Source organism: Myodes glareolus, chromosome 10 (assembly GCF_982192425.1).
Source record: "Myodes glareolus chromosome 10, mMyoGla1.1, whole genome shotgun sequence".
Lineage (NCBI taxonomy): Eukaryota > Metazoa > Chordata > Mammalia > Rodentia > Cricetidae > Myodes > Myodes glareolus.
This window is the reverse complement of record NC_142035.1, coordinates 47,597,044-47,617,002: the sequence shown is the minus strand read 5'-3', so window position 1 is coordinate 47,617,002 and position 19,959 is coordinate 47,597,044. Positions and strand designations below refer to the sequence as shown.

Here is a 19,959-nt window from a genome sequence, read left to right as displayed (position 1 = left end):
ATCATGCTTACTGTGTCAGGCATGAATTCCCTTCTGTGGAGTAGCCCTCGAGTCTAATTTAAGAGACTAGTGATTACCCACCTTTGATGGTCTTGTCACTATTGCACCAGGGGGTACATCTTTGCTTTTCAAGTCAGTATAGTAGAATTCAGGGTTCAGGATTGAGTAAGACCATAAATAGCTTCTTTCCATCAGTAGCTTGCATGCCTTACTGTGACAGCTCGCCAGCAAGGATGGCATTTCCTGGTCTGTTCAAGATTGGTTCGCCATATCCTTCAACCAAAATATGCAGTGTCTTCAGCAGTAATATTCTACCATCTAGTTATAGTGAGCAACCAAGTGAGCAAAAATAAAGGCATGGCAATAGCCTATATTTTCAGATACCTCTCAGACTAGTAACCTGTAGGAAGGTAGCCTGTGATTGGCACTGAGAGTTTGAGTTAGCGTACAACCTTGCAGGCTTTTATAAGGTTTCTTCATGTATCCTTAGTTTTCATTAATCCAGCTCTTGTTCCTCCTTTTCCCCACACCCCATTTTCTACTATTTAAACATTTGTCTTACCCCCAACACCACTTCTTTCATATCATTGTGCTTTACTTTGCCCTTTAATAATAATCCTTTTTCCTCCTCCTCTTTTTTTAATTGTACTGGGTATTGAATCCAAGGTTCCTTGTGCATGTTAGACCAACACTGCCATTAAGGTATGTCCCCAGAACCTTTTCTTTTGAGATGAGGTCTCACTAAGGTGTTGTGGCAGACCTTGAACTTGTCATCCACCTGCCTCATTTACCTAGTACCTGGGACTTTAGGCCTCCACTGGCTAGGCCTGGCTAGCTGTCCTTCGTTATAAATAAGATGAAAGTGTTCCTGAACTTCTTTCTTTTGCTCTAATCTGTTTAGACTTTAAACTAATGTTTAAATAGTTTAGATTATTTAATGTTTAATAAGAAGAGGAGCCTGCAACATTGACTTTAACTGTTTTTTTCTTTTCTTTTCCAGAAAAGAACACATGGAGTATACTACATACTCAGGGAGCTCTTGTACAAGGGGGCTATGGCCATAGCAGTGTTTATGATCACAGGACCAAGGCCCTGTATGTTCATGGTGGCTACAAGGCTTTCAGTGCCAATAAATACCGGCTTGCAGATGACCTCTACAGATATGATGTGGATACCCAGATGTGGTGGGTGCTTTTCCTAGAGCTTTCTGTTGATGGTCTAGATTCTGTTCAGGCAATTGGTTGAAAAATACTGTGCTATGGTTTGTTTTCTGTTCAGCATTGTGTGTAACAGAGTTAGGAAATAAATACAGTAAAAAGTGGGTAGTATTTATTTTGTTCCTATCTGTCAGCTTCTCTGTTGTTAGGATAGTTAGAAAGTGCTTAGCGTTGTGGACCAATTCCAGTTCTCATCCACTGAACTCTACTATAGATTCCTCTCTCCAGAATCCTGAGGAGTAGAGTTGTGCTGATTTTATACAGACTTAAAAATCATGTCCTTTGTTTTTGTTTTTGTTTTTTGTTTGTTTGTTTGTTTTTTGAGACAGGGTTTCTCTGTGACTTTGGAGCCTGTCCTGGAAATAGCTCTTGTAGACCAGGCTGGCTTCGAACTCACAGAGATCCGTCTGCCTCTGCGTCCCAAGTGCTGGGATTAAAGGTGTGCGCCACCACCACCCGTCAAGCATGTCCTTTCTTTTTTTCTTTTTGGTGTTGGGGAATCAAACCCAGGGCTTTACACATGAATGGTCTGCACCATCATCAGTCAATATACTGTTTAACTTTTGTCTTGATGACCAAAGTGCCATTGTTGGGCTCCTTTGTTGGTTTTATCCTTTAAAACAGCATGCACTCATACCTGATAATTTTCCTCACTCTGAGCTGTAGCTCAGCCTGTACTTTTAGCAAATGTAAATAAATTTGAGTTGTGAAATAATTATAAAACATGGTCTCCACCTCTGTCTCCCCCCCTTACTGTCTCTCAACATGCACCAGAGACCATGCTGTGGGTGTAATTTTCATTGTCATGGAGATCACTGTCCTCAGTGGCTTTGCACCACTCAGCCTATACAATTGGAAGGTCTGATCTCTAGCTTTTGCCTTACTAATAAAATATTAAGCATAAATTTTGATCTGTAATTTTATAATATTTTTACCTGGAAACTGGAATTATAGAGCCATAGGGTGTGAACATTTTAGGTCTCTTGTAGTTTCCCAAAATTCTTACAGACTTTTATTAATTTTTGAAGTAAATGACTTATATATAGGAGTTTTGCACATTTGATGCTGAAGTTATAAAGTTATACATGTAAATTGGCAGATAGATAAGTATTTTTCTAAAACTAACCTTGTATTTATTATTTTTAAATAAACTCAAAAGGACCATTCTTAAGGACAGCCGATTTTTCCGTTACTTGCATACAGCTGTGATAGTGAGTGGAACCATGCTGGTGTTTGGAGGGAACACACACAACGACACATCCATGAGCCACGGCGCCAAATGCTTCTCCTCAGACTTCATGGCCTATGACATTGGTAAGTTTTCCAAAGATGTTTTAGCTTCAGGAGTATTTTCTTTGCCTTGGAGCGGCATTAAGGATTGATGTTAAAATAATAATAATTTGAAAGAAGTCCAGTCAGGTAGTAGTGGTGCACACCTTTAATCCCAGCACTTGGGATGCAGGTGGATCTCTAAGTTGGAGGCCAGTCTGATCAACAGATCAAATTCCATGACAGCTATAGCTACACAGAGAAACCATGTCCTGAAAAACCTGAATGAAAAAAATGAGTAAATAAAATTAAAAAATAAAGAAGTCCCAAGTAGTAGAATTTATATTTATTTGAGTAAGGTTACACATTTTTTGAAAAGCATTACTTTACATTAAACTGCATTAAATTCTTTTTAAAATCATTCTTGTTAAGTGCTTGGATTCTTTCTTTTAAGACTGATTTAATTGGTATCTCCTTTCTTATAACTGCCTTCCATAGAAGTGGTGTGTAGTTGTAACCACAAGCGTCATGTTAAGTTTGATGAGGTATACATTAACTATGTGCCATTTTCTAGAATCCTGTCTTCACACATGCTTTTGATGTGAATGTATGTGTGACCATAAGATGGCAGTGTTGATTTATTCCTGGAAAATAGACATCTAATGTTCGTTTATATAAATACCATCAGATATTCTTTTGTTTTTGTTTTTGCTTTGGCCTGGAGCTTATTATGTATTCAAGCTGACCTTGAACTCAGAGAGACACTCCTGCCCCTGCTTCCTGAGAGTTAAGATTAAAGGTGTGTACCACCATACCTGGCTAGATGTTCATTTTAAAAATTATTCTTACTGTGGCAAAATGCACATACTAACACTCACCACCTTAGCGTCATACGTGGTTTAAGAGAGCTAAGTATATTCATGCTGTATCACCATCCATCTGCGTGCCCTTAACTAACAGTCCCTCTCTTCATCCTCACTCCAGCCTCTTGAAATCTCATTCTTCTCATTGTCTCTGTGATTTTGACTAATCTAGGTCAGGTGTTCATTTTTAAAAATCTTGTTTATTTTTATTTTATATGTATGAGTATTTTGCCTACATGTATGTTAAGCACTGTATGTGTTCAGTGTCCATGGAGGCCAAAAGTAGGCATTGGGTTCCTTGGAACTGGAATTACAGATAGTTGTGAGCTGAGATGTGGGTGCTGGAACTACACCCAAATCCTCTGGAGCTGCACAGTGAGTGTTCTTAATTGCTGAGCCATCTGGCTAGCCCCAGGTCTTTCTTCTTTAACAGATATGGCTGTGCTAGACCCTGAGCTTTTTTTTTTTAAAGATTCATTTAATATATATCGTGTTCTGTCTGTATGTATGCCTGCATGCCAGAAGAACTCATCAGATCTCGTTATAGATGATTGTGAGCCGCAATGTTGCTGAGAATTTAATTAGGACCTCTGGAAGAACAGTCAGTGATCTTAACCTCTGAGTCATTTCTCTAGCCCGTCACTGAGCTTTTAAGTTGAGAATGATGGATACATTAAGTCAGTTTTTCTTCAAATTGAGGAAGCAGAGAAATGAGAAGGTGCTGGGAAGACAGAAATAATAGCCTTTGGCATGCTGTGGTGAAAGCTGCAGGTGGTTGGAGGCTGTAAGGACAGGGGGCAAAAACTAATGAGTTAGAGGAAGGATCTCTGGGGAGGAGATAAGAGGTCCAGGGATCTTGCTATACTGTGGTCCCAGAGAAAGAGGCAAGGTTGACTAGGTCGGGTCTGTTCTTCCTGTGAGGAAGATAGGGTTGAGGCTTAGCAGGAAGGCTGCTGCTGTTGAAGCTGAATGAAGGTGTGGCTGAATTGAGAGCCTGCATTTGCTGTCTTCAGAGTGAGACACAGAGCATGAACAGGCTCTGCAGTGGCCTCCACCAGAGAAACTGGAGCAAGAGCCATGTAGAGGAAAAAAAATCAGGAGATCTGGGAAAAAATGAGACATCACATAGGGTTTAATAGAATTGTTTTTATTTTCCTCCTATATTTTCCCATTGTTAAGATTAAACAATTCAGTATAGAGACAAATAGAAAACAGTTATGAACCTGGCATGGTGGTGCACGCTTCTAATTCCAGCACTTGGGAGGCAGAGGCAGGTGGATTTCTGAGTTGGAGGCCAGCATGGTCAACAGAGCAAATTCCAGGACAGCTAGAGCTACACAGAGAAATCGTGTCTTCAAAAACAAACAAAAATAAAAAATTTGTGGAACCTTTGTGTTTTGCCAACTTAAGCTTCATAGACTATAAAATTGCTTTTTCCCCCTTTTCTTTGTGTGTGTGTGTGTGTGTGTGTGTGTGTGTGTGTGTGTGTGTGTGTTGAGACAGATTTTACTGTTGGAAGTCTCAGATTTGCTGTGTAGTTGTAGTTGAGGCTCACCTTGAGCTTCTTATCCTCCTGTCTCCACCTCCCCAAGTGCTGATATTAGAGGTGTGTACTTCATATCTAGCATTAAACTTCATTTATTTGCTTATTTATTTTTGATTTTTCAAGACAAGTTTCTCTGTGTTGCCCTGGCTGTCCTAGAATCTGCTCTATATACCAGGCTGGCCTCAAACTCACAGAGATCACCTGCCTGTGTCTCTCAAGTGCTGGGATTAACGCTGTGAGTTACCATTGCCCACAGCATTAAAATTTTTAAATTAGGAAATATTTTGGCGGGCTGAAGATGCACCTCAGCAGTAGGGTACTTATTTGCCATACACATGGCCCTGGGTCTGATCCCTAGCACCACAAAGAAGAAAAAATTCAAGACTAAAGCAGACACTCTGGTGGGTAAAAAGGCAGACAGTAGAGTAGTGACAATCATAGGGTTGCTGTGGGAGTTACATACATTCATTGAAGTGTCTCTGTGCAGTGCTTTTATTTTATACCATGAAGTGCTGCTACTACTGTTGTTGTCCTTTACACAAAATAGTATAACTAAAAAGGAAGAAAAGCATATTTTATAAGGCTGTTTGCTGCATTCTTTGTTTCTTTTTTTTTTCTGTCTTTTTTTTTTTTTTGAGACAAGGGTTTCTTTTTGTAGTCCTGACTGTCTGGAGCTTACTGTGCAGACAGGCTGGCTTGAACTCACAGAGGTCCTCCTGCCTCTGCCTCCTGAGTGCTGGGATCAAAGGTTATGCCACCACACCTGGCCTGCATTCTTTTTTCTGAAGACTTCAATTCCTGTTGACTACAAATGACAATCTTTTCTGAAATGTGTTTTTCTTGCCCTTAGCTTGTGACCGATGGTCAGTGCTTCCCAGACCTGATCTCCACCATGATGTCAACAGATTTGGCCACTCAGCAGTCTTGCACAACAGGTAACTGGAAAGCTAAGGTTGTGTTACTGCCTTACATCTTATATTCTTTTTTATATCAATTTTCTAAAAGTTGAATCTGAATGGTAAGAGGTTTGGGGAGAATAAAGGAGAGAGATAAGTTTAAGTACAGGATAAGGTAAAAGGAACAGGGCCAGGGAGATTGTGGAAACATAACAAGTTTCAAGTCTGCTCTGCGTCAAAGGAATACCTTTCTGACCAGCAGAGAGCTCTTTGTCCATCTGCCCCAGGGAAGCTTAGTCTAGTCAGAGGACTGGGGCCGTAGCCCAGCAGTATATTTCTTACCTGGCATGCACAAGATCCTGAGTTCCAATCCCAGCACTGTGCCTTCCTCAGATGCAGCCTTTATTATAAAGGACACACAGAATGATCACTTTACTTGGTCACTTTAAAGTGAGCTTTAAAGGTTGAGAAACTAAGTAACCTGCTGATGTGTTAACTTTTCTCATTTTGCTGCTATTATTTATTGGAAGCCAGCGAGACCAGCTCTGCTGACTTTCTTCCAGGGTTCGGTTAGGTTGCTTCGGCATAGCAAAAGGGATCTTAGGATGATTCTAATTTGAGGGAAAGGTTCACATGTTTGCAGTTCCAGTCATGTCTCTCTAGTGTTCTGCTTTAATTCTAATTTTCTTGCCCTAATTGTCTATAATTTCTTAGCTCTTAATTCTCTGTCTCAATTCTAATTCCAATTCCAATTCTCTGTTACACATCTTTGTTCAATTCATTCATGTTCTAATTACTCTACATTCTTTACTCTTCTTTTTCTTCTTCATTTTCCTACATCCTTTATTCTTCTACATTCTTTTTTTTTAAAAAAATTTATTGTATATATAGCATTCTGCCTCAGTGTATGCCTGCACACCAGAAGGGGGCACCATATCTCATCATAGATGACTGTGAACCATCCTGTGGCTGCTGGGAATTGAACTCAGGACCTCTGAAAGAGCAGCCAGTGCTCTTAGCTTCTAGCCATCTCTCCATTGCCTCCCGTCTACATTCTTTACTCTTCCAATCTTATTTCTTCCACTGTTACAAATTTCCAAGGAATTTGTAATATGTATATATGTACACATCCTTTCATTAACAGCTTGTTAGTAATAAAAAATTACAAGGAAAATTCTCATGGACACAGGCACTCTTTGAAGATACATAGCAGACCTAATCGGCTAGTTGGGGAGGTTCCGGCCACTTTGTGAGAGCTAAGAAAAAGGAAAAGAATATGTATATTATTTTATGTTTCTTAAATGTGATTAATAATACCTAGACATCGTTAGTCAGGTCCTATTGGTCTCTTGAAGGACTGTGATATAACAAGGACAGACACCTGCCATACTGCCCTAATTCATCATGAATCTTTGAAGGACTTAGAAATAGCAAAGCCAGACACCTGCAGTTCTGCTCTGTGAAAGTTCCTCCTGTGTTCTCTTCACAAGGACTTGCGTCTGGCCAAATCATCCTGTCAGGGGGTTAGTTATAGAGAACAGGCTTCTAAGGTTTTTTATTTTTAATTGCAGTGTGGGACAAAAGGTTTGACTGTCTTTTTTTATATGCCAGAATACACAGTTTGGGGAAAAGTCATCCTACTAACAGAACATGGGAAAACTGTGCCGATGTGAGGAACACACTGCAGGGGAGCATGCTACCACACAGGAGAATCTGCAGTTAGAGACAACCAGCCAGTCAAGGCACTGTGTATTTAACCTCCACAAGATATGCAAATCTCTGGTGGGTTGGCCTTCTAAAGGCCAGCTGATCTACTGCATAATCTTGCAGACCCCATGAATTATTATTGCTTTCTGCTCCCCCCTTTAAAGTTCAAAGTTTTATAAATCCTGCCAGGTGGTGGTGACACATGCTTTTAATCCCAGCACTCTGGGAAGCAGAGGCAGGTGGATTTCTGTGAATTTGAGGTCAGCCTGCTCTACAAAGTGAGTTCCAGGACAGCTAGGGTGGTTACACAGAGAAACTCTGTCTCGAAAACAAAGCAAAATCCCTAAAAATTCAAAGTTATATTAATCCTAAAACTATTTAAATACTGTAATGTTTATATATTAGCTTAGGTTTTCAAATTTTTGGTTAAATTACTTGTATTAGGAAAAATATAAAAATGACATTCTGGAAATGGGAAGAATTAACCATTTAGAAGCTAGATATTGGGAAAAGGTGATATCTTTAGTCACATGGTTAGTTAATGTCTTATAAATATATAGGGTTTTGTGACAAGACCATTCTATGTATAGATACTAAAGTGGGAGTATTTTTAAATTACTATTTTGTTAACTTGAGTGTTATCTTGAATTGCAATCTGATTGTTTTCCTCAGAAAAGGTCCTAAGTGTCTCTTGAGGTTTTTACCTGGCAAGCATCAGGCCATCTGGCCTTGCTGGTAGCTGGCTGTGCCATCTCTCTTCATATGTGTGTTCTTGGTGTGCTCTCCTAGCACAGGGTTAGGCACATTGTGGGCATTTGCTAGGTGCAAGTATACTAATATATATCTAATTAATAATATCGAATGAAGCTTCTGTTAAAACAGTTGTAAGCTTTACACAAACTCGGGGAAGTTGACAGTTGGTCATAAAGTATAGTTTAACCATGAATCAAAATCAGGACTAGCTCTCTGGATCACAGTGTTTTATTTTGTGTAATTCTTGTGGTATTTTGAATTTTAGGCAGGGTTGGAAGAGGTGGGGAATGGTAGAAGGTTATGCAGTTTAACTGTATAAAATAATTTGTTGAAGGAGAAACTTTGATCTCTTGTTATCATTTAGCAAGCAACACTTGATCATTCATGTCTGACTTAATTGTTCTAATTGTGTTTTAAGAGAGGTCGAAGGAGAGAAGGCTGTGAGACTGTGAGGCTTCTAGATGGAGAGGCAGCATTTATCTTAGTTGCCTTCTCCAAGCCTCTTGGAAGGCTCTCCCACCCTCCCAGAGATGTCATGTGACCTGAGGTGTTCAGAACTGCAGAGGAAACCAGCTGTGCTCAGGTTAAGTTGCTGGCTTATTAACTGAATCCACCTGATTTATGTCAGACTCAGGAGCCAGTAACAAGGTCAAAAATGAATACTAGAGTTTTTCTTTTTGGTTATCGTCTGGTTTTTGATATTGTAATGAATACAGAGCCACACAATCACCATGCTTTGTTTAGTCCTTTGCTGATTTGGAGAGAAAAGTTGAAGACCAGTGCAGGTGAGTTACCAGATTGTGGATTAGTATTAAACTTGCTTGGAGAGCTAGGATGGGAGAGATCCTTGCTTATCACAGTCCAGAGGTAACAGAGGAGGTTTCTTTTGAAGGGCAGATGTCATTATGAACTTGGATTTAAAGATATTTGGTGTATTTCATTTCATTCTACTGTAGTTCTTAACCCTAGCTAATGAGCATCTTTTCGTAGTAGCACTTGAGTCTGACAACCCTGGTATGTCTCTACTGTACATGTTGCAAATGCATTGTAAGCATTTCTTGACCTAGACACAAAATTAGATTTTTCTCTAGGAAGGTCTAGTTTGGGAAGGAATGAAAGGGAGTAGGGAAATGGCAGGGCATTGTTTTGTTTTGTTTGTTTAGCTTGGGGAAGAACATCTAATTCAGACATATTCTGTTTTTCTAAGAGTAAGTTTTAAACACACAATCTAAGGCCTAGTCTTTTTCCATTGTCACTAAATTGGTCTTTTAAGAATACAGGTTGGTCAAGCAGGGTAGCTTATGCCTGTAATCCTAGCACTCAGGTTAGAGTTCTAGGTGAGACCTTATCTCCATCAAGCAAAAGCAAGTTAAAGAAAGGTGTGTCATGTTTTTGTAAAGGGGAATAGATTATGTGTGTGTCAGACCCTTTTTTCTCCAAAAAGATAAATGGCTACATAATCTATATATTTTTCTCTGCGTTGCTCACTCCTCCACCATTCATACACCCAACAATATATACTGAAGATCACTCTGTGGCATTGTATCTATGTGTTTTCTAGAAAAATGACTTAAGGCTTAAAAGCATAAATGTGTAGTTTTGTTTTCAAGTTGCCAGAATCCCTTATTTGGATTTCTACAATCTTACATGCCCAGCAGCAGTGTATGAGTTAGCCTATTGCCCTGAAGTCTCATCAGTTCAAATATTATGTAATATTTGTTACTTTTTTCTTTGCCAGTTTGATAGGTAACAAATAGCCCAACAATGTGCTTCTAATTTGCATTCTCTGTGACTAAAATCAATTTTTAATTCATATGCACAATGACATCTGCATTAATTTTCCTTGCATACCGATTGAAGTATCTAACCCACAGAGTTCCTTTAGTTTTTTATGGACCTTGACTCAGGCAACCCCAGGATTCATGGCTTCCATACAAAAGGAATCTCAGGACCAGTATGTTGCACAGTCGGACTATTCAGAGATTTAAAAGGAAAGTGCTCAGGGCAAGAATAAAGCTGAGTGCAGTTTCTAGGCGAAGAGCCACACTCCAGACTGCATATAGGCTTCAGGATCTTATTGTGCAGCTTGTGTCTATGGGACCCTTCATCTGTTCTCTTTATAACTGAGCTTAGAAGTGGCACTGGAGATGCATTAGATGGCATTGCAGACTGGCAAGATAAAACCAGTCACTGTTAGAAGTTTAGGACATTTTTTTTTTCTTTAAATAGGGTTTCTTGTAAGATTCCTAGGAAATGCTGTGCTTATATCAAGGAATAGGGAAAGACCTTAAGCAGTTATTGATTGGCTTAGAATTTTTGCTTTCTCAGTTGGCTAAAGTCTTTCAGAACTACTTTTCCTATCTACAATTTTCTCTCACTCTCTATTCTCTTTATTTTCTGTGTATGTGTGTAATCATGTGTGCATGTGGGTCCCCACAGGGGAAAGAACGAGGAGGTAGGTCTCCTGAAACTAGAGTTGTAGATGTTTGTGAGCTGCCTGTTGTGGGTGCTGGGAACCAAACTCTGTCCTTGGGAAGAGCAGCAAGCTCTTGACTGCTGAGTCAGCTCCAGCCCCCAGAATCTTATCTTTTCCTACTAATAGAAGATGCCATTCCAGCTCCAGGGATTATAACATCTTCTTCTGACCCCAGTGGACATCCATCTGCATGGAGACATACACATATACATATAATTAAAATAAATATTTTTAAAATGCTACTTTTCCTGTGTACTAATTTTCCATGTGCAGCACATTGACAGGTAGATTATTGAAACTATTCTGAGTGATCACAAACCAGGATGGAAGATGAAATTTGAGAGAATGATGATAGTAATGGTTTTTGACGCTTTGAAATAATTTCTTAGAGCACCTAAAATTAATTTTATTTATAATGTGAGTGGTAGCACATGAGTGGTGTAGCACACATATGGAAGTCAGAGGTCAACTTTGTGAAGTCACTTCCTTCCTCCCACCTTTATATGGTTTCAGGGATTGAACTCAGATTGTCCAATTGTGTGGCAAGTACTTAACCTGCTGAACCATTTCACTGACCTTCTCAGAGGACTTTTAATACTTACAAGTTTTCTAAAGACTGACAGTCAAAAATTTAAGACAGGTTTATAAAAATCCTAGCATGTGGGAGGCAGAAGCAGGAAGATGGTCCCAGCGTAGGGGTCAGTTGAGACTACAAAAGTTCTAGACCAGCAAGGACTACACAGTGGAACCTGTCTCAAAAATTTCAAAGCCAACAACCAAAAGCAGTCCTATGTCATATATGTGTTGTGTGTGTTTTCAGTAAATTCCTTCTTTCTTTCCTCTCAGTACCATGTACGTGTTCGGTGGCTTCAACAGCCTCCTCCTCAGTGACATCTTAGTCTTTACCTCGGAGCAGTGTGACGCCCACCGCAGTGAGGCAGCTTGTGTAGCAGCAGGACCTGGTATCCGGTGTCTGTGGGACACACAGTCGTCTCGATGTACCTCCTGGGAGTTGGCAACTGAAGAACAAGCAGAAAAGTTAAAATCAGAATGTTTTTCCAAAAGAAGTATGTTTTTTTTCTACTTAGAATTTAAAGATCTAATTTTATCTGAATTGTGAAGGAACAATTTCCATGCACTTTTATGTTCACCTTATTCTCTGGTTATTTCTTATTAATGAGTCTTGCGACTCCTGGAAGCTATTAGCAGGCGATAAAGCTTTCCAACATTACACAGGCTTTATTTTTTATTTTACTTTTTTTTTTTATTAAAAATTTCCACCTCCTCCCACTTCCCTCCCCTCCTCTTTCCCTACCCCTTTCCTCCTCCCCCTCCCCCACCCCCTCCTTCTCCAGGCCAAAGAGCAGTCAGGGTTCCCTACCCTATGGGAAGTCCAAGGTCCTCCCCGCTCCCCCCAGGTCCAGGAAGGTGAGTATCCAAACAGACAAGGCTCCCACAAAGCCTGTCCATGCAGTAGAATCAAAGCCCAGCGCCATTGTCCTTGGCTTCTCAGTCAGCCTCCACCGTCAGCCACATTCAGAGAGTCCAGTTTGATCACATGCTCTATCAGTCCCGTTCCAACTGGCCTTGGTGATCTCCCATTAGATCAGTCCCACCTTCTCAGTGGATGAACGCACCCCTCACGGTCCTGACTTCCTTGCTCATGTTCTCCCTCCTTCTGCTCCTCATTAGGACCTTTGGAGCTCAGTCCAGTGCTCCAGTGTGGGTCTCTGTCTCTATCTCCATCCATCACCAGATGAAGGTTCTATGGTAATATGCATATTCATCAGTGTGGCTATAGGACAAGACCAGTTCAGACACCCTTTCCTCTACTGCTCAAGGAACAAGCTGGGGACATCTCCTTGGACACCTGGGAACTCCTCTAGAGTCAAGTCTCTTGCCAACCCTAAAATGGCTCCCTTAATTAAGATATATACTTCCCTACTCCCACATCCACCCCTCCTTCATCCCAACCATCCCATTCCCTCAAGCTCTCCCCATTCTCCCCTTCTCCTTTCTCTCCACCCATCTCCCCTTATTCCCACCTCACCCCCAACCCCTGCCTGACAATTTTGTCAACTTCCAGTATCCAGGAGGATAACTATATGTTTTTCTTTAGGTTCACTTTCTTATTTATAAAGGACATTGAGCCTATAATTCGTGATCCTAGAGAAGCTAAATAAGAAGGTGAACCTAAGGAAAAACATATAGTTATCCTCCTGGATATTGGAAGTTCACAGGCTTTGTGTAACAATTCCAGGTCGGAGTTCCTGCTGTCTGGTGGAATTTTGATTTGGTTTTGGGTTTTTGAAACAGTGTCTTGCTCCATAGCTCAAACTAGCCTCAAACTTCTTGTGATCTTCTTTCCTCAGCTTTCTGAATGCTGGGATAATAGGCATGCACCACCAGCCCTACCTGTGAAAATTTTTGATGATAGAAATGTTACATCTTTGTTCAGTGTAGTAGCCACTAGCAATCTGCTGCTATCAGATACTTGAAATGTTGCTAGTCTAACTAAGGGACTGATTGTTCTATTTATTTGTTTGTTTGGTTAGTTGGTTTACTTTAAAAGTACTTGTAATGAGCCAGGTATAGTAGTACATGCCAATAATCCAAATACTCAAGAGCCTGAGACAAAAGCCAAAACTGTGTCTATTGGCTGCTGTATTGATGATGAAGGTCTAATGTTAAGGATAAGAATGGGGATCACATACAGCAAATTGTTCTGGTAGAACAGTGATAGAGCTGCTGTCCTCACCAGGTACTTCCAGCCCCTTTAGCTGGGTACAGCAATACAGCATGACAGATGCACTAAGGTCCATGCTTCTCGAGCCCCTGCACTGGTCTTGTTATTTTTGTCTCTTATCTACTTGCTTAGTGGTTTCCTCAAGCACTACTTCACCAAATCAGTGAAGTAACATGTAAAAAAAAATTCTTTGGAAAACAGAAAGAATGCCTCCAAGATAGTTTGTTCATATCAATCAATTTAAAGTATGAGACTATATTACTTATCTAGTAAGACACAGGCAGGTGCTGGAGCTAGTATGAGGGTTACATTGGATAGACTGCCATTATTTTCCTGGTATGTGCTAAATAAAGCTGTGCAGCAGTATGAGGCCATTGTGTTGATTAGAATTTTGGTTCATTGATAGATGACAGATTACCAGAACCTGTTAGGATTTCTAACTCTCCCAAAACAGAATCAGTAGAATAACCAATTTTAAAAATTCAGCTTAAATGTTAGTGTTAGGCTGTTCATATGAGCCCATTAGTTATGTCTCACTTTCTGAGTATACCTAATCTTGTTGTAATGATATCGGCAGGAAAAACAGGAGAGTTTCTCTGACATTAGTGGGCTCTCTTCCTGCTTGTTGGTGTCATGTCTGTGAGATGGTTTAACACGTGGGGCAGCATAGCTTTGTAGTTTCTCATTTGGGGATTAGTGGGAATTATGTCAGGTCTATAAAGGTGGAAGTTCTGAAACCCACAGTCTTGAATTCACGTGTGTATAGAGTACAGTTAGCAAGTGCTTCCTGTGGGCTTCTTGGTCACTAGATATGCCTGCACCCAGATATGCCTTGCATTTGTAGCTAGGAGGAATGTCTTGGTCTCTTGTATTACTTTCTTTGGCTTCTGGACAGCTTGTGGTATTAATTCTATTGCTAGTTAATATTTGTCCTGAGAAGAAGAGCATCCAAAAACCCAGATCTTCCATTATGTCTTAGAATTGCTACAAAAGTAATTAACAGATCTTTGCTTTTTACTTTCTGTGTACTTTTCAGGTGGATAGTTAAAAAAACAGTACTTTTCAGATTGTCTGCTTATATCTGTTTTATTTTAACCTGAACATGGCAATGTTTTTTCCTTCCAGTTTGACCCTGCATTTGCTTTCCAATCATTGTTAGGAGCTTTTCTGTCTCAGATTCTGCTTAACAGAGGCTGTCACATAGTTGACGAGTTTTTCTTTTCTTCATAGCCCTTGACCATGACAGATGTGACCAGCACACAGATTGTTACAGCTGCACAGCCAACACCAATGACTGCCACTGGTGCAATGATCACTGTGTCCCTGTGAACCACAGCTGCACAGAAGGCCAGGTCAGAAGCTGTTTTTCAAGGATTTTAGAGGACAGAAAAGAAGTACTTGTTGAGTTTGGGTATAATGTAAATAATGAGCAGATTTATTTTTAAAATGGGATATAGATTTGAATTTTACTATTGCTCAGGTTTCCTTTTAGGAAGGGATGCTCTATACATCCTGATTCCAAGGTCTCTCCAGCTACTGAGGTTTGTGTGTACTATTTCAGAAAAAGGGTTTTACAAAATGTCTTTGTCTTATATCTTGACTCAACATTACGTCTGTGCTCACCATCTGTGACTTTGAATTTAGGTGATAATAGGCTAAAGAAGATAAGTGACCCAGCTTTTATTGTCTTTGATGATTCATGACATGTTTTTCTCCCAGTTTAGTGCAGTTCATAAGATATAAACTTGAATTGCTGCTGTGGGGGGGTGGGTTGGGGGAGCACTGGGAAAGCTTGCACATTTTACAGGTAAATGTTGAATGAGGTGTGGTGGTGAAGGTGGTGAAAGTGGGCTACCTTGCCAGCTAAAGGCATGGTAGTTAGAATGCACTGTGTGAGAATACAGTACCGCTTCTTGTTCATTCTACCTAAATCTGCCTGCCTGCCTGTCTGTCTCCCTCCCTCCCTCCCTTCCTCCCTCCCTTCCTATCCTCAGTTACCGTCCTCGGTTATGTTACTGTCTTCAGGACCCTATTAGTTCTCACCAAGTTCTCTGTGTGACTATAAACGAAAGCGCTTCTCCACTGTCTTCTAGATCTCCATTTCCAAGTATGACAGTTGCCCCAAGGACAACCCCATGTACTACTGCAATAAGAAAACAAGCTGCAGGAGCTGTGCCCTAGACCAGAACTGCCAGTGGGAGCCCCGGAATCAGGAGTGCATCGCCCTGCCTGGTAGGTAGGCCTTACACTGGGATACCCTCTGTGAGGGGTTAGGGTGAACCTAGGAAAGAGAGGCATATTCTGTCTATTTAGCTCTCTCACTGTTTAGAAGAATTATGTTGTATTTGTTTTTAACTTAAACACGGTTCTCTCATATTTATTCTTCTGGCCTTTGAAATAAGTGGAAGCATCATCTGTTCGAGAATTGGATGATAGCTGAGATCAGTATCACACCCCGTGCCCCACTGTCCTCCTTCTGCTGTGATAACTCAGCACCAGTCAGGGTCCTATAAGGAATCACTTCCTGACAGCTCAGCGAGGAGAGATTTCTGTATCAGTCTCCTCTCCTGATGTGACCTTCATTCCTGACTGTTTCAGCTGAGATTCAGGGTGACATTTTTAGGTACTAAGAGCAGCTAGCCCTGACTAAACCTCTGTGATGTATTTGATTCATCAGGATACCCTGGAAGGGGGGCTCCTATGGCTCTCCAACATCTGAGACTTGATTAGAGCTGTGGATCTGGACTCTTTGAAAGAATTTTATTTAGTTTACCGAATGGGCTTCATTTTAGTCCATGTTCTGTTGCTGTGAAGAGACAGCATTACCAAGGCAACTCTTATGAAAGGAAACATTAAATTGGGGGCTATAGTTTCAGAGCAATTATCATGGCAGAAGCATGGCAGCACACAGACGGGTGCTGGAGTGAATAGCAGAGAGCTACATCCTGATCCATGAGCAGAGGAGCAGAGGGAGAGTGATAGAGATGGGACCTGGCGTGGGCTTTTGACAGTTCAGAGTCTACCCCCAGTGAGATGCCTCCTCTAACAAGCCCACAGCTACTCCAGCAAGGCTATACCTCCCAGCCTTCTCTAACAGTGCCGTTCCCTGCTGTAAGCACCCCATGCACGAGCCTAAGGGGCTCATTCTTATTCAAGCCACTACAGGCTTTTTGTCCATTTTGTTCTGTGTGTCACACTTTAATGTGCAATAGAATACTTAGGTACCTGTTAAAAGGCATAGTCTAATACAGTCCTCGGAAGCCTGTAATTTTTGTCTCACTACTGGTACCATATTCTTTTTTTTCCACTTTTTTTTTATTTTTTAAAAAGAAATCAAACTGTCTTTTTCATTTTACATACCAATCCCAGTTCCCACTGCCTTCCTTCCTCCCATTCCTTCCATCCCTCCCCCAAATTCACTCTTCAGAGAGGGTAAGGCACTCCCAAACATTTAACTAGTTTATTTATTTTTATTTTATGTGCATTGGTGTTTTGCCTGCATATATATCTGTCTTTGTGAGGGTGTCAGTTTGAGGGTGTCAGATCTTGGAGTTATAGGCAGCTGTGAGCTGCTATGTTGGAGCTAGGAATTGAGCCCAGGTCATCTGGAAGAGCAGCCAGTGCTCTTAACTTCCAAGCCATCTCTCTAGCCCCTGGTACCACATTCTTAGGAGCAAGTTTATCCGCTCTTAAATGATACTTTTCCACAGGCCTCTCCAGATCCCAGTAGCTGTTCTGGTTAATGAGCATTGCTGGTGTCTCGAGCAGTGTGCTCTGAGGAAAGCTCTTGCTTGTTTACTTTTATGCAAGTGTTCAGGAGCAACCATGCTTTCATGCTACACTTTATGTGAGTTCAGCACAATCACAGAGGAGACTGCAGTCTTCCTTTGTGTGCCATATTACTTTGAAGTTTTCCTAAACCAATCTCCCTCTTCACTTTATTTTTGATATGCTGGTGCAATTGCTTATATCTTCTGTCTCATGACATGAAAATAGGGTAGCATTTGAAAACTTAAATTCATCCATTCCCAATTCAATTCCATTTATAGTTTACTTTTTCCTGCATATGTACATCTTCACGCAGATAAGTATACACATGTATGAGCATTGGAGGCCAGAGGTTAACTTCCAGTATATTCCTCTGTCACTTGTCCACATTCAGTTGTTTTGAGACAGGGTCCTTAACTAAGTGTGGAACTCACTGATTATCTAGAAGGCTGACTCGAAAGCCTCAGGAGCCTCCTACCTTTAGCCCTCAGCTGAGATTACAAGCAAGCAAAATCATGCTTGACTTTTTATGTCGGTCCTGGGGATCTGAACTAGGTCCTTAGACTTGGTACAAGTATTTTACCCACTGAACCATTTCCTAAGCCCCATTTGCAGTTTTCTGCCTCATCTTTCCATATACATATTTATTTATATGTTTTTCATTCAAGATTTTAGTTTACTTCTCCATTTTTCTTCAAACAGAGTTGCACCAATCTCTAACCATGGCACCAAAGAATTTGGCCTTCAGAATGTGGGAACATTGACAAGTGTATGCTTTCTGAGAGTCGGGAAATGTGACTGACGAACCTTTTTTAAAAGGTCTTTTATTCTGGGGCTGGAGAGAAGACTCCACAGTTAAGAGTGCGTACTGTTCTTCCAGAGGACCCAAAGTTGGTCTCAGTGTCCATGCTGGGCGGTTCACAACCTCTTGTAATATTAGTTTGCCCTCTCATGGCCTCTGTGAGCACTACAGTCACATGTACAAACCCACACTCAAGTTGCACTTATACATATAATTTAAAAAAGAAATAATTTATTTCAAAAGGTTTTTGTATATGGAAGTTAATATTGCATCTGATACTCTCACCATATCGTAATGAAGCACCTGGAATTCAAATCAGAAGAATGAGCTTAGATTTCAGTAATTGAACTAGTAATATACTACTCCTATATAATTTCTAAAAGTTTGTTTTCTTTCCTTTTCCTCCTTTATAAAAGAAAATATCTGTGGTATTGGCTGGCATTTGGTTGGAAACTCATGTCTGAAAATCACTACTGCTAAGGAAAATTATGACAATGCTAAGTTGTCCTGTAGGAACCACAATGCTTTTTTGGCTTCCCTTACATCCCAGAAAAAGGTGGAATTTGTCCTTAAACATCTTCGATTAATGCAGTCATCTCAGAGCATGGTAAGTTAACATTTTCTGAACTTTGGTTTCTAGTACCACCTTTCTTCTGAGGGCACAACAGCAGTCTATGTGTAGAAGGCCATAGTTGCATATCATGTACCTGATAAGAGAAAGAATTCCAGTAAATGATTAATAATAGACTGTGTATACCTGTACTTCAGAATCTTTTGTTTTAATGCCTTTCTTCGTGTATTAAAGAGTTCAGTACTTTGAATATTTTATTAGTCATATTTATTAAGTATGAGATAGGAATATATGGAATGAATAGTAATATGTACACATTTTTTTGATGTCTTAGTCAGGGTTTCTATTACTGTGAAGAGACACCGTGGCCATGGCAATTCTTAATACAAATATTTAATTGGGGATAGCTTACAGTTTCAGAGGTTCAGTCCATTATCATCATGGTGGGAAACAAGACAATGTGTAGGCAGACATGTTGGAGAAAGAGCTGAGAGTTCTGCATTTTGATCTTCAGGCAACAGGCAGTGAACCATGTCCAGCATTGGGAGTGGCTTGAACATATGAGACCTCAAAACCCACCTCCACAGCGACACACTTCCTCCAGCAAGGCCACACCTACAAAACCTCACCTCCTAATAGTGCCACTCCTTATATATAGGCCATGAGTCTATGAAGGCCATACTTATTCAAACCACCACATCTGGTGACATTAGATTATTTCATACTGGTTTTATATCTAGATTCTTCTTGGGAGAAGGGAGGGGACAAAGCTAGCTATCTAAGTGTTATTAAGCCATTTACATCCCTTAAGGTGTTATAGCATGTACTATGATCCCCAATAAGAAGTGTAAAACCCGACTAGCCCAGAAGAGGGCACTTTCTTGCTAAAGCTTCTGAATTCAGAAAGGTCCAAATTCTCTTACTGTGTAGCTAAGTTCTTGAACAGCATGTAGTTGATGTTATATGATTCCATTTGGCATTTTTTTCATGCAAAATCCAAGAATTGTGATGCTAAAGTTCATTAGGTAGATATTCACAGAGCAGGTTTTCTATCTGTGCTGCCTGTGGTACAGAAAGCTATGGGGTATATGTTTTTGTCTAGCCGGGAGAAAAGAGAGTGTGGCATCGCATTTCTCATTGGGCACCACCTTCTCATAACAGTGCGAGTATAGTATGGATCCTGGCTGTTAAGTCCCAGGAAGTCCATATATCCTGAAATGAGCCCAAACTGGACTATAGAAGGATTTCTGGCAGTAGATAAAAGCTAGCATTCCTCAGAAACTTGTGAAACTGGTCCCCATCTGTCAGAGGGAGTCATTTCCTTATCACTGTGGCACCTGTTAGC

The 19,959-nt window shown here is 40.5% G+C and overlaps 1 protein-coding gene across 2 annotated transcripts in view; it reads left to right on the top strand.

Moving 5' to 3' along the window:
• Atrn (attractin) overlaps positions 1-19,959 on the top strand; it is a 145,528-nt gene that overhangs the window by 60,938 nt on the left and 64,631 nt on the right. For both annotated transcript variants that reach the window (XR_015739073.1, XM_087911192.1), the window contains exons 9-15: positions 1,001-1,184; positions 2,377-2,531; positions 5,746-5,830; positions 11,574-11,794; positions 14,704-14,825; positions 15,567-15,705; positions 18,460-18,650. Coding sequence is in view for 1 of the 2 variants with exons in the window: in XM_087911192.1 (XP_087767318.1) it covers positions 1,001-1,184; positions 2,377-2,531; positions 5,746-5,830; positions 11,574-11,794; positions 14,704-14,825; positions 15,567-15,705; positions 18,460-18,650 (1,097 nt within the window). In the remaining variant the exon portion in view is untranslated. The remainder of the gene's footprint in view (positions 1-1,000; positions 1,185-2,376; positions 2,532-5,745; positions 5,831-11,573; positions 11,795-14,703; positions 14,826-15,566; positions 15,706-18,459; positions 18,651-19,959) is intronic.